Source organism: Mesoplodon bidens (assembly GCF_964165515.1).
Source record: "Mesoplodon bidens genome assembly, chromosome: 1".
In the NCBI taxonomy this organism is placed as follows: Eukaryota; Metazoa; Chordata; class Mammalia; order Artiodactyla; family Ziphiidae; genus Mesoplodon; species Mesoplodon bidens.
This window is the reverse complement of record NC_138176.1, coordinates 558364-571936: the sequence shown is the minus strand read 5'-3', so window position 1 is coordinate 571936 and position 13573 is coordinate 558364. Positions and strand designations below refer to the sequence as shown.

The window sequence follows — 13573 nt, the reverse complement described above, 5'->3', positions numbered from 1 at the left end:
GGGGGCCCTGTGCCCCAGAACCTGGGCCGCTGGCCAGGCACAGGCTGGATGAGGCAGGGAGCGAAGTCTCGGGACCGAGGCAGCTACACCCTGGGCGCAGAGGGGGGTCCAGGAGGGGTGAAGACACTGCCTCTGGAACCTTCCTCTGAACATGCACTCCTGTGTCCAAGTGGGCGGTTGTACTCCCAGCTCTTCCCGTGGCCACAAAGCAGAGAACTCCCTTCCAGCTGAACTCATTCTTCTGACTCTGGGACTTTAATGTTGGGGGGCGGTGTGAGGGAAGGGGGACCCATAACATAAAATTTACCATCTTAACCATTTCAAGTGTACAGGACAGTGGCATCAGGTACATTCACACTGTTGTGCACCCATGATCATCATCCATCCCTGGAACTTTGTCATCATCCCAGACTGAAACTATGTCCCCATTAAACACTTTCTCCCCATCCCCTCCGCCCGGCCCTGATAACCTCTAATCTACTTTCTGTCTCTATGGGTGTGACTACTCTCAGTCTTTGATATAAGAGGAATCATACAGTGTTTGTCCCTTTGTGACTAGCTTATCTCACTGACCACAGTGTCCTCAGGCTTCATCTATGTTGTAGCTGTGTCAGAATTCCCTTCCTTTTTAAGGCTGAATAATATCCATCTTATGGATGGACCACGTAATGCTTATCCATCCATCCACCAGCGGCACTTGGGTTGCTTCCACGTGTTAACTCTCGTGAATCATGCTGATTTGAACATGGGTGTGCAAATATGTCTTCAAGACCCTGCTTTTAAGTGGAATTGCTGGGTCAGATGGTAATTCTACGTCTGATTCTTTGAGGAGCCTCTATGCTGTTTTCCACATCGTTGCACCGTTTTATGTTCCCACCGGCCGTGCACAGGCGCTGGTTTCTCCACGTGCACCCCCAGCACCTGTTGTACTGACATGGGGACTCTCCCAGCCCGTCATGCCAGGATGCACTGTGTGGGGCCAACCCCACGTGTTTGAGGTGGTCCTTGCCCTGTCGCCTTCCTCCATGCATCCCTCTGAGGTGCCCACACACTGAATGTGGCTCCTCCCCCCGCCCCCCTCAGGGTGTCTCCCTGCAGGACCTCCTGTCTAAGCTGGGCCGGCCCTTCAAGGAGTACGAGCTCTGGGCTCTGTCCCACGCATGCCTCAGCACCCTGCGGACGCACGGCCAGCACCCAGGTGACGCCCTCCCATGGGTCCTCGTCCAGCCCGCCGACCCCCAGCATGTCCGGGCCAGGACCCGGGGCCACACATAGCCTCTGTCGCCCATGTGGGCTGTGTGGACAGCCTGGGGCCAGGTGGCAGTGTCCACCCTGTGAGCTGGGGGCGGCCTGGAGGTATCTACTCTGGTCTCAGGACCAAGGGGGTCAGAGGGCAGCTTAAAACGTGGGCCTCCTCCTGCTGAGGAGGGGCAGGAGCTGTGCAGTGGCCCTGACCCACACCCTCTCAGCAGGGGCGACGCTGTCCCCAAGGAGACGAAGATTGGCTGGGGCCGGTGGGGGGGCGTCTTTGGACGTTAGACTGGTTTGTGGCCCCTGAAGCTCAGCCCTACCAGGCAGAGGGACCAGTCTCCGGCCCCACGGTGGTTCTAGCAGGGCAGGGGCGCTGCTCTCTGGCCTCCCTTGGGTACTGTGAGCCTCAGGCCTGTGGGTACGAAGCGCTGGCACCCAGCCTCCCCCGGGACCCCTCCCAGGGCCCTGCTCGGCGGGTGGCTCACGTCCCTCTGTCCCGCTCCTCTTCCCGCAGCTCCTGTGCCCCAGGGCTGGCTCAGATGGCCCTTCCATGGCCTGTCGCCCGGGCCTCTGGGAAGGGGAGCCAGCACTTGGCCCCTGTGCTGTGTCCAGCGAGGGCCCCAGCGTCCCCGCACTCCCTGGGTGGCTTGGGAGCCCGTGGGGTGGCTGAGAGAGGAGGCTGCCCCACGACTGTGGCTCTGTCGGCCCTGAGGGGGACCAGGTCCCCCAGTGAGTCTACAGCCGCCCTGACCCTCGCCTTCCCTTGCAGCCTACCTGTGTCTGGACTCCGTGCTGGTGGCCGAGGATGGAACTGTGCTTTTTGGGCCACCTCCTGCCAGCGGTGCGTAAGTGGGCCCCCCCGGGGGCTGTGCTCTGGTTCCGACAGCCAAGGCTGAAGGCAAGCTCAGTGGGTTTGGGGTTTTCTCTCTCAGGTGCTTACAACTCGTTCTTTCTGGCTCCCGAGGTCGCAGAGCAAAAGCTGACAACTGAAAAGGTACCTGGGCCCTCCCCACCCCTTCCCGTGGCCCCCTGCCCCCCTCCGTGGTGCCCACGCCCTCCGTCCAGAGAGCCTGAGAGGGGGAGGGGGTGGGGAGAGGATGGGCCCAGCATCAGGACTCAGCAGAGTCAAGACGACCCCCCAAACGTGGCCCCCGCGTCCAGAGCCTGGCTCTGCAGGGGCCTCCCGGAGGGTGACGGGGTGTCATCTGAGCCTGGACTTCAGCTCTGGGCAGTGCTCACAAGACCCCACGGCTGAACTTTCAAGGACGTTTGCCAGATGCTTGTCAAACACAGCCGTTATTAAAAATTCAGTTGTACAGACTTAAAATCAAGTAATTTATATTCCGAACCAAGGTAGAACTTCCGCTTTCGGGAACATGGGGGAGACGTAAGTTCCCTGCCCCCCAACAAAACACGCCGTTCTGAAAGCTCGCGTGTGAGGACAGAAAGGACAGGGCCCTGGGCCCAGGGAGTGACGGTCCGAAGAGTCCCAGGTGTCCTTCCTGCCTCACACGTGGAGGATGAGGAAGCACATCTGGGAAACACCAACGGACACAGCAGAAGCCCAGTGGAAGCCCGCATGCTGGAGCCGGAGCACCAGGACAAAGGGAGGGCGGCCCACCCAGGCCAGGTGCTGTCGGAAAAGGCTGAGCATCCAGCCTGTGACAAGGACCCCTGCCCATCAGTGAGACGTGCCCCTCCCAGGGTGGGAGTGTCAGTCAGAGGAGGCCTCAGGAAGAGTTGGGACTTTCACCATCACCCAGCGGTAACAAGGCAACCTCCCCTCAAAAAAAAAAAAAAATCACTAAAAATGAAATAGATGTAAGTCTAGCAAAGCATGTACAGGACTCGTATGCTGAAAACTAAAAAAGAGGTAAAGTCTCAACTAAGTAATCTAAGCATCCACCTCAAGAACCAAGAAAAAGAAGAGTGAAATAGACCCAAAGCAGAAAGAAGGAAACAGTGAAGCTGAGAGCAGGACTCAATGAAATGAAAACAGAAAAACAGTAGAGAAAACCAATGAAATGAAGGGCTGGTTCTTGGAAGAGACCAATAATATTAACAAACTTCTAGCAAAACTGACAAAGCAAAAAGAGAAGGAAGACACAAATTACCAGTGTCAGGAATGACTCAGGGGACATCCCTGCAGACCCTGCAGACATCAAAAGGATAATGGAATACCACAACAACTTCCCACATATAAATTAATGACTTAGATGAAATGGACCAAATCTTTAAAAAACATAAACTACAACTCACCCAAGATGAAACAGACCTTTGAATAGCTCCATAACTGTTGAGGAGATTGAATTTGTAATTTTTTTTTTTTTTTTTTTTTTTTGGCGGTATGCGGGCCTCTCACTGTTGTGGCCTCTCCCGTTGCGGAGCACAGGCTCCAGACGCGCAGGCTCAGCGGCCATGGCTCATGGGCCCAGCCGCTCCACGGCATGTGGGATCTTCCCGGACCGGGGCACCAACCTGTGTCCCCTGCATCGGCAGGTGGACTCTCAAGCACTGCACCACCAGGGAAGCCCTGAACTTGTAATTTTTAAACTCTCAAAAATAAATCTCTAGGCCAAGATGTTTTCACTGGGGTGGTATACCAAATGTTTAAAGAAGGATTAATACCAATCCTACACAGTCTTTTCCAGAAAACAGAAATGAACACTTCCCAGTCCATTTGATGAAGCCTAATATTACCCTGATACCAAAACCAGACAAAGATAGTATAAAAAATATGTATATAGGTCAATATTCCTCACGAATATAAAGGCAAAAATCCTTAACAAAATATATGCAAATAGAATTCACTAAGATATAAAAACAATTATATACCATAAACAAGTGGGGGTTATTCCAGGGACATAAGGCTGGTTCAGTATTTGAAAACCAATCAGTGTAGTCCCACATATTAACCAGCTAAAGAAGAAAAATCCCATGATCACATTAATTGATGCAGAAAAAGCATTTGACAAAATTTAACACCGATTTATTTTTTTAAAAACTCAGAAAAATAGAAATAGAAGAAACTTCCTCAACTTAATAAAGATCATCTACCAAAAAAACTGTACAGTTAACATCATACTTAGTGGAAAGACTAAATGCTTTCCCCCTAAGATCAAGAACAAAGCAAGGATGCCCACTCTCACCACCCTGTTCAACATTGTACTGGAAGTTCTAGCCACTACAATAAGGCAAGAAAAGCAGGTAAAAAGCATAAAGGCCAGGAAGGAAGAAATAATACTGTTTGCAGATGACATAACTGTCAACATAGAAAATTCCAAGGAATTCCAAAGAATCTACCAAAAAAGCCTCCCAGAACTTAGAATTGAGTTTTGAAAGGTCACAGGATATAAGATAAACATTCAAAAATCAATTGTATTTCTATATACTAGCAATGAACATGTGGACACCAAAATTAAAAACACAGTACATCTACAATCACTCCCCCCAAAATGAAATACTTAGATGTGAATCTAACAAAGCACGCACCGAATTTATATGCTAAAGACTACAGAAGGCTGATGAAAAAATATATCAAAGAAAATCTTTGGAATGGAGGGCTAGGCAAAGAGCTTTTAGACTTGACACCAAAAGCACTATCCATAAAGTTTTCCACAAAAGGAAAAATGGATAAATTGAACTTCATCAAAATTTAAAACTGGCCAAGTGGCATTTATTCCATGTATGGATGGCTGACTCAACAACTGAAAGTCAATGTAATACATCACATGGACTAAAGAAGAAAAATCGTATCAATAGATGCTAAGCTTTTGACAAAATTTAGCACCCATTCATAATAAAAACTCTCAGCAAACTAGGAATAGAGGGAAATTTCCTCAACTTGATAAAGAATATCTACAAAAGCTAACAGGTAGCATAAGTAATGGTGAGAAACTAGATGCTTTTCCCCTAAGATTGGGAAAAAGGCAAGAATGTCTCCTCTCATCACTCCTATTCAACATCGTACTGGAAGTCCTAGCTAATGCAATAAGACAAGAAAAGAAAAGAAAATGGATGTAGATTGAGAAGGAAAAAATAAGACTGTCTTTGTTCACAGGTGACATGATTGCCTAAGTAGGAAATCCCAAAGAATCAACAGAAATCTCCTGGAACTAATAAGCAGTTGTAGCAAGATTGCAGATAGAAGATTAAAATACAAATGTCAATTGCTTTCCTGTTTACCGGCAATGAACAATTGGAATTTGAAAATAAAAATACAATACCAGGGCTTCCCTGGTGGTGCAGTGGTTAAGAATCCGCCTGCCAATGCAGGGGATATGGGTTTGAGCCCTGGTCCGGGAAGATCTCACATGCCATGGAGCAACTAAGCCCATGTGCCACAACTGCTGAGCCTGCGCTCTGGAGCCTGCGAGCCACAACTACTGAGCCTGCTTGCTATAACTACTGAAGCCTGCATGCCTAGAGCCTGTGCTCTGCAACAAGAGAAGCCACTGCAATGAGAAGCCCACACACCACAATGAAGAGTAGCCCCCACTCACTGCAACTAGAGAAAGCCTGTGCACAGCAACAAAGACCCAATGCAGCCAAAAATAAATTAATTAATTAAAAAAATAATAATAAAAACTAAAAAAAAAAAAAAAAAACAATACCAGGGACTTCCCTGCTGGTCCAGTGGTAAAGAATCCGCCTTCCAATGCAGGGGACACAAGTTCGATCCCTGGTCGGGGAACTAAGATCCCACATACCCCGGGCAACTAATCCCGCGTGCCACAACTACTAAGCTTGCACGCCTCAGCTAGAGCCTGCGCGCTGCAAACTACAGAGCCCACGTGCCCTGGAGCCCGTGCACCACAACTAGAGAGAAAAAAACCCGCACACCACAACTAGCAAGAAGCCCACGCACAGAAATGAAAGATCCCGCGTGCCACAACTAAGACCAGACACAGCCATTTAAAAAAAAATTAATTAATTATTTTTAAAAAAATACCATTTATGCTAGCACCAAAAAAATTACTTATGTATAAAATTTAAGAAAATGTATAAGATTCATATGAGGAAAACTGTAAAATTCTGATGAAAGAAACCGAAAAAGATCTAAATAAATGGAGAGATAGTCCATGTTCATGGATTGGAAGACTCAATATTATTAAGATGTTCTTTCCAATTTGATCTATAGATTCAATGCAATTTCAATGAAAATCCCAGCAAGTTGTTTAGTTGATATCAACGAACTGCTTCTTAGGTTTTTATGTTGAGGCAAAAGACCCAGCATAGCCAACGCAATATTGAAGGAGAAGAACAAAGTCAGAGGACTGACACTACCCAGTTCTAAAACTTACCGTAAGCCACAGTAATCAAGTGTGGTTTCGGCAAAAGAAAAGATAAAAAATACATGGAACAAAGCAGCCCAGAAATAAATCAACACAAATACAGTTAACTGGTCTTTGACAGAGGAGCAAAGGCAATCGTTGGAGAAAGGACGGTCTGCTCAACAAGTGGTGCTGTAACAACAGGACATCCACAGGCCAAAAAAACCTTTACACAGACCTTGTTGCACTTTTCACAAAAATTAACTCAAAATGGAACATAGGCCTAAAAGTAAATTCAAAGCTATAAAACTTCTAGAAAATAACATAGGAGAAAATCTAGGCAATGAGGGCTTCCCTGGTAGCGCAGTGGTTGACAGTCCGCCTGCCAATGCAGGGGACACAGGCTCGTGCCCCGGTCCAGGAGGATCCCACATGCCACGGAGCGGCTGGGCCCGTGAGCCATGGCCGCTGGGCCTGCGCGTCCGGAGCCTGTGCTCCATGGCGGGAAAGACCACAGCAGTGGGAGGCCCACGTACCGCAAAAAAAAAAAACAAAAAAAAAATCTAGGCAATGAGTTTTCAGATACCACACCAAAAGCATGATCTATGAAAGAAACAATCGATGTTAGATTTCATTAAAATTAAATGCTTAATTTTAATGCTGTTCTCTGTAAAAGACACAGTTAAGAGAATGAGAAGACAAGCCACAGATGGGAGAGCTATTTGCAAAACACACATCTGATAAAGGACTTGTATCCCCAATATGCCAAAAGCTCTTAGAAGTGAACAGTAAGAAAACAAATAACCCAATTAAAAAGTGGGCAAAAGATCTGAACAGACACCTCACCAAAGAAGGTATCAGATGGCAAATAAGCACGTGAAAGGTATTCCATTTCATATGGCATTTGGGAAATGCAAACTAAAACCATGAGCTACCACTACGCACTTATTAGAAAGGCTAAAATCCAAAACGCTGATAATACCAAATGCTAGCGAGGATGTGGAGCGATGGGAACCCTCATCCACTGATGAGGGGGATGCAAGATGGTGCAGCCCTTAGGAAGACAGTTTGCTGGTTTCCTACAAAACTAAACATGCAACGACCATACAACCCAGAAATTGCACTCATAAGACATTTTTCCTAGAGAAATGCAACTTATGTTCACACAAAGTCCTGGACACGAATGTTTATGGCAATTTTATTTGCAGTAGCTACAACCTGGAAACAACTCAGCTGTCTTTCAGTGGGTGACGCGTCCACACCGCAGAGCAGCAGCAGCAGTGAGAGGAGCGGAGTGTTGATGAGCCGACCACCAGATGATGGGGCCGAGAGAAAAACGCAGCCCCGAAAGGCTGCATATTGTGTGATTCCATTTATATGAAATGATGAAATTAAGAAATGGAGAACAGATGAGTAGTTGCCAGTGCCTAAGTTGGGAGGGGACAGGCCGGATGCTGGTGATGGAAATGTCCTGCATCTCCCAGCGTCCACGCCAGGGAGCAGGTTGTGACACCACACTACAGCCTTGTAAGATGTCACTGCGGTGGGGAGCTGGGTGAAAGGTACATGGGGTCCCTCTGGATTATTTCCTACAACTGTATGTGAATCTCAAAGTAAAAAGCTTAATTTTTTTAAAGGTTGATAAATACTCAAAACTAAGAATTTCCTAATGATTTGCTATAGTTGACTGCTATCTGTGCTCTTGGGCAGGGGCCCTATAGGAAGGGGGCCCCCCCCCTCTCCCCCTGCCTGGCTCACTGGCACCACCTTGGCAGCTTGGAGCTGGCCATGCGGGAGTCTTCACACCGTGGAAATCAGCCAATGCTGAACTCAGGGCTTGATTCATTGTTTTGTCAATTGACTAGACTTGATGTAATGGAGGAAACATGAACACAATTAAACTGAAAAGTGTGTCAGGTCTGTACAAAAGCTCTGGGAAATACTCCTTTGGGGATTCAGCCCCCTGTTACCTGACTCAGCACAGATGTCAGCTGTGTCTCTGGTTTCACTTTCTCTTACTTTTTGAGAGAAACAAAGGTATCAGCCACGTGTACGTCAGAACCACGTATCGGAACCACGTATTGGTCACAGGTCGGTTGCAGATACAAGAGTAGGGTAAAAATAGGGGAAAGCATTCAGGGAGAAGCAGTTGATTCTATGGAACTCACAGAGAAGAGCATCGCCCTTTTCGTTATTATTTTCAAGTGCATGCGACACATCCTTTTTATCAGCAAATTTTAGAATAAACCTCTTTGTATACCAAGAGACTTGGGTTTTTGTTCAGAGAGCCTGTCCTTAGCCATTTAGCAGCACAGCACGGTTTCTGGGGGACTCCTGGCCTTGGGCTCCCTGAGGAACCACCTTCGCCCTCGTGGAGAGAGAGCTGGGAAGGCCCAGCTGGGGCCCCAGGTCGTCCTGGTCACACTGAGACTTAAAGGCCTGTGGGTACTTGTTAACCATGCAGATTCCCAGACCAGGCCCCCGGGTTCTGGCTCAGGGTCTGTGGTGGGGCCTCCAGGTTCTGTGGAAGCTCCCAGCCCTGGGGGAAGGTGCCTGGCTGCGCCCTTGGCGGGACCCGAGTGGGGGCAGTTCTGCTGAGCCAGCCGGCCGTGCCCCCTCCTCCACCCAGGCGTCTGTGTACTGCGTGGCCGCAATCCTGTGGACAGCAGCCAAGTTCAGCATCCCCCGAGACCACAAGCTGGCTCTGCCACGCAGGCTCAAGACCCTCCTCCTGCACATGGCCAGACGCAGCGCCCAGGAGCGGCCATCCGCAGCCGAGGCCATCGAGGTAACTGTGCCACGGGGGGGCCCCAGCTCAAGGTCCAGGGCCCGGGACACGGGTTCTTGTTTCTGGGGCAGGTCAGTGCTGTTGGACGGGGAAGGGCATGGCTTCATTTGTGGACGGGCGGCAAGGGGTCTCTGCTGCTCAACGCCGGCCGTCCCCCCAGATGGCCTGTGTCTCCAGTGCATCCACCAGCCGGAGAGCGGCTGGGGATGTCCTGGACCTGAGCGCTGACCCCTGACCCCCTGCAGCGCGTCCCCCACACGCCCGACTTGCTCGCACTCCCCTGAGGGTCCTCCAGGCTGGGTCAGGGGGAGCCCCGTCATTCCGTGGCTTCCCAGCTCAGGACAGCCAGGGAGGACAGCTAGAGACTCTGAATTTCATCCCAGGCCCCTGAGGCTGGGGTGCACATGGCTCTCCCCAGGAAGGGGCGCCACGGGGTCCTCCTGGAGAGAAGCCCCCGGGCCGCCCGGCTGCCACCGCGCACTCCAGTGGGCTCCGCTGAGGGAGCGAAGCGGGCCGGTGCCCCAGGCGTGCTGGACACTGGCCTGTGCTTGCTTTCAGACCTGCAGCGGTTACCTCCTGCACAGAGGCATGGACAGCAGAAAGATCCTAGCCCACCTAAGGGCATTGACCTGCACGGTAAGCTGGGCACCGCGGAGACCCCGCAGGCCCTTTATCCTGCCCTGGGGCCGCGGAGGTGAGGCTCCTTGCTCTTCCTTGTTTACCGCATAGATGCATGGAGACTCTAGGGACGGAAGGCAAGTCACTCTTCATCCTCCTGACGTGCCTTTCCTTGTCTCATTCCACCACGAACGAGCTCACAGAGCAGCCCCTCCCGCAGGCCCACACCCTGGTCTCTGTTGACCCCTGGCACGTGCGGGTGGGGGCACACCCTGGGGGTCCCGCCGAGGGACCCTCAGTGCCTGTCGGCGTCCTGCCGTGCTGACAGGCCGGGGCCCCGTCGGGCAGTGACAGGGTCCCTCGGATGCAGACAGGAGCACACAGCAACTTTGGGGAGTGTGGGTTCTGGCGGTCTTCCCACGCCCCGGAAACCCACCGGAACCCTGCTGCACTGGGCAGCCCCGCGCCCCAGGGGCTCCCGCTCCAGAGCAACAGGCCTGCGAGTCAGCACAGGTGGGGGGCTCGCGCCGCGGGGGTCTGCTCTGCGCCCCCGGGGCCTGGCGCCCATCTCGACCGGGAGCTGTCCGTGTCCTTCTGCCCCAGGTTTGCCAGGGGGAAGAGACCATCGGGCTGCAAAACACCTTCTTGGTGGCTGAACTGAGCCCAAGCACAGCAGCTGCGCCCAGGCCCGGCTCAGGTGGGTCCCGGGACCGGCCCGTCCCCACCGCCCCTGCCCTGCGGGCCCCTCGCCCCGCACTGCACCCCCGCTGCCGTCCCCTCGCCCCGCACTGTGCCCCCACTGCCGTCCCCCCAGAGGCTGCCTCCGGGAATCCATCCCCGAGTGGATGCCACCTCCGGACGTGGCCGGGACCGCAGGCAGCGTGCCCGCAGCTGGCCCCCAGCTGCCCTGCTCTGGGCTCCTGCCGGCCCCTCTGGCCCCGGCCTCTCAGGCCTCGCTCGGGTCAGCCCTCCCGTCTCACCAGCAGCCAGAGCAGGCGACTCGCCTCCACCACTGCGCCCCACACTGATGACCCAGCTCTTGTCTTGCCCTGTCTGCGCCTCAGTGGCACCCACCCACGCCCTGCTGCCTGCGAAGACCCTTCCCCACAGGCCCGTCCAAGCCTCCGGTCTGTGGCTGGGTCTTCTGGCCTTTTCCATCACTCCAGCCCCCCACCGAGCACCGCACCCCCTCCCTCCCTGCTCGGGGCAGCCCTGGCCTCCAGGCCCCTCCCTCAGGCCTCTCCCTGGAGTCTCCCTTCCTCCCAGTGCCCCTGAGGCTTCCTGGGCCCTTCAAGTCAGCACCCCACTAAGGCCAGTACCCACCAAGGCCGGCACCACTACTAAAGCCAGTACCCACTAAGGCCTGTGCCCCACTAAGACCAGTACCAACTAAGGCCAGTAGACAACTAAAGCTAGTACCCGCTAAGGCCGGGACCCACCCTGCTCACCCCATGTTTGTCCCAGGCTTCATGCAGATCAGCAGTGATAGCAGGCTGGTGGCCGTGCAGGGGCCGGTGCCCGGTCAACCCTCCTGCCTCCGAGGGGCCACGTTGCTGCCAGAGGCCTTCGCCTCCCCGGCCGCTCACTTCAGGCCCGTCGTCCTCGCTGCCGATGCCAGTGTCGCCAGGTGAGTGTCCCCACCCAGGGGCTGGCGGGCTGCCGGGCCCCCCGAACACTCTCTCCTCTCTGCTCGCAGGGACGCGCTCGCCCTGACCTCGGGGCCGGCTGAGAGGCCTGAGGAGAGGAGAGGCCAGCTGGACGGGGAGGGCGATGGGAAGGAGGCTCCTGAGGCCCATGGAGCGGCCACTGGCCTGAAGACGCCTGACCAGCCAGCACCCGGGTCCCCAGAGCCCCTCAGAGAGTTGGCGCCGGGAGACTCAGCGCAGGGCTGCCCCAGCCCCCCAGCCCCTGCCCCGGCCAGCCCACTGCAAGGGGCTTCACTGGTGATGCCCAAATCTCTGGCCCCGGCCCCACCCATGACAACACAGATGCCACCCCCGGAGCGAGGGCCGAAGGAACCCATCCCAACTGCAGCTGCTTGTGGAGGCCTCGGGCCCCACCCCCCCGGGCCCGCCACAGCCCCCCACAGTCCTTGCCACCCAGCCAAGCCGCCCAGGAGCAGGGCCACCCAGGGCCCAGGCCAGGAGCCCGAGGGCCCCCCGTCAGCCCCGCGGAGCCCCTTGCCGGCCACAGGGAGTCCCGACGGCCCCGGGGGAGCCCCCGTCAGGGAGTGGGATGACCGGGCCCCAGAAGGTCACCCGGAGTGGCCCTGCCCAGCAGACCACAAGCTCTGTCCGTCCAGCGTGGATGCCTCGCCCCTCCCACAGGGGACAGCCTGCCCATCGCTGCAGGAGGCCACACGCCTCATCCAGGAAGAGTTTGCCTTTGACGGCTACCTGGACCACGGGCTGGAGGCTCTGATCATGGGTACCACGGGGCCACGGGGACCCAAGGATCAGGGACAGGCCTGGGGGGGGGGGCGTGCGCTGGGGGAGGTTACCACAGGAGGGCCCCCCACCCTCACGTCTCTGCACAAAGGGCAGAGCCCCCAGGGGCCGGCCGGCAGAGGAAGCCAGCTGCACCCCACCCCCCGCCGTACTCTCTGCCCCCCGCCAGCTCCCAAGACCAGGAGAACCCAGAAAAGCACTCATTCATTTTAACTCACCCCCGTGTTTTTTTTGCGAACTCAGGGGAGTATATTTACGCCTTGAAAGACCTCACCTATGCCACTTTCTGTGGGGCCATATCGGAGAAGTTCTGTGACCTCTACTGGGGGGAGAAGTTGCTGCAGAATCTTTTCAGAGTGGTGAACGGGAGGACGTCGCCCTCCGAGAAGTAAGAACCCCCTCCTCGCGGCCTTCGCACCCCTGCTGTGCCCCCAGGGCCCTCCTCCTGCCCCGCGTCCCACTCATCGCCCTCCCCAGAGCGGCCGCCTGCTGGGCCCCTCTTTCCTGGCCCGAGGCCGACTCGGCTTCCAAAGCTCTCCCTTCAGGCAAGCGCTCCTCTTGGCAGAAAGGGGGCTTGTGGGGTCACAGGGCACAGAAGGCACGTCCGCCTCCCTGGGAGCAGCTCAGGAGCCCGAGCAATGGAGCCCGGAGCCCGGGTTTGGCTGGGGGAGGCCCCTGCAGGGCCCAACGTCCGCCCCCGCCGTCCAGCTCCCCTCCTGGCGGTAGAAGATGAGGTGACAACTCAGGAGGGAGGGGGGAGGCACCTTCCCTCTCCTGCCCCCTCCCCCAGCCCTCTTGGGCCCCACCTTTCACAGGACGTGCCCGGGGCACCTCAGTGCCAGGCCTGGCCCAGCCCCTCCCGAGGGCCGCAGAGGGCCATGTTGCAGGGTGGGTGGGACCTGAGCCTGGAGTGATCCAGCGCCCTGACGCCCTGATGCCCGAGCTCACGGCAGCCCCGTCCCTGCCCCCTCCTGGCCCCCAGAACCCCACCCAGAGGCGGCGCACACCCTGCTTTCCGCCCCAGGCAAGCCCCGCATTTTCACATCACTGGGGGAGCCCTCGAAGGACCCCAAGAGACGGACGCCCAGAAAGTCCTCGGCTAAAGGCCCCGTGTCTGTGATGTCTGTGGCCTGTGGCCAGGCCGTCCTGGAGGTCGGGGTGGGGGCTCGGTCCCCCGCTTCGCTCCCAGGGGAAGC

The 13573-nt window shown here is 54.9% G+C and overlaps 1 protein-coding gene across 2 annotated transcripts in view; it reads left to right on the top strand.

The window, feature by feature from the left end:
- KNDC1 (kinase non-catalytic C-lobe domain containing 1) overlaps nt 1-13573 on the top strand; it is a gene marked incomplete at its 5' end in the record, with an annotated part of 58046 nt that overhangs the window by 23996 nt on the left and 20477 nt on the right. For both annotated transcript variants that reach the window (XM_081233477.1, XM_081233478.1), the window contains 9 exons: nt 1084-1198; nt 2021-2092; nt 2184-2245; nt 9154-9312; nt 9871-9948; nt 10534-10627; nt 11395-11557; nt 11627-12357; nt 12621-12765. In XM_081233477.1, the coding sequence (XP_081089603.1) occupies nt 1084-1198; nt 2021-2092; nt 2184-2245; nt 9154-9312; nt 9871-9948; nt 10534-10627; nt 11395-11557; nt 11627-12357; nt 12621-12765 (1619 nt within the window). The remainder of the gene's footprint in view (nt 1-1083; nt 1199-2020; nt 2093-2183; nt 2246-9153; nt 9313-9870; nt 9949-10533; nt 10628-11394; nt 11558-11626; nt 12358-12620; nt 12766-13573) is intronic.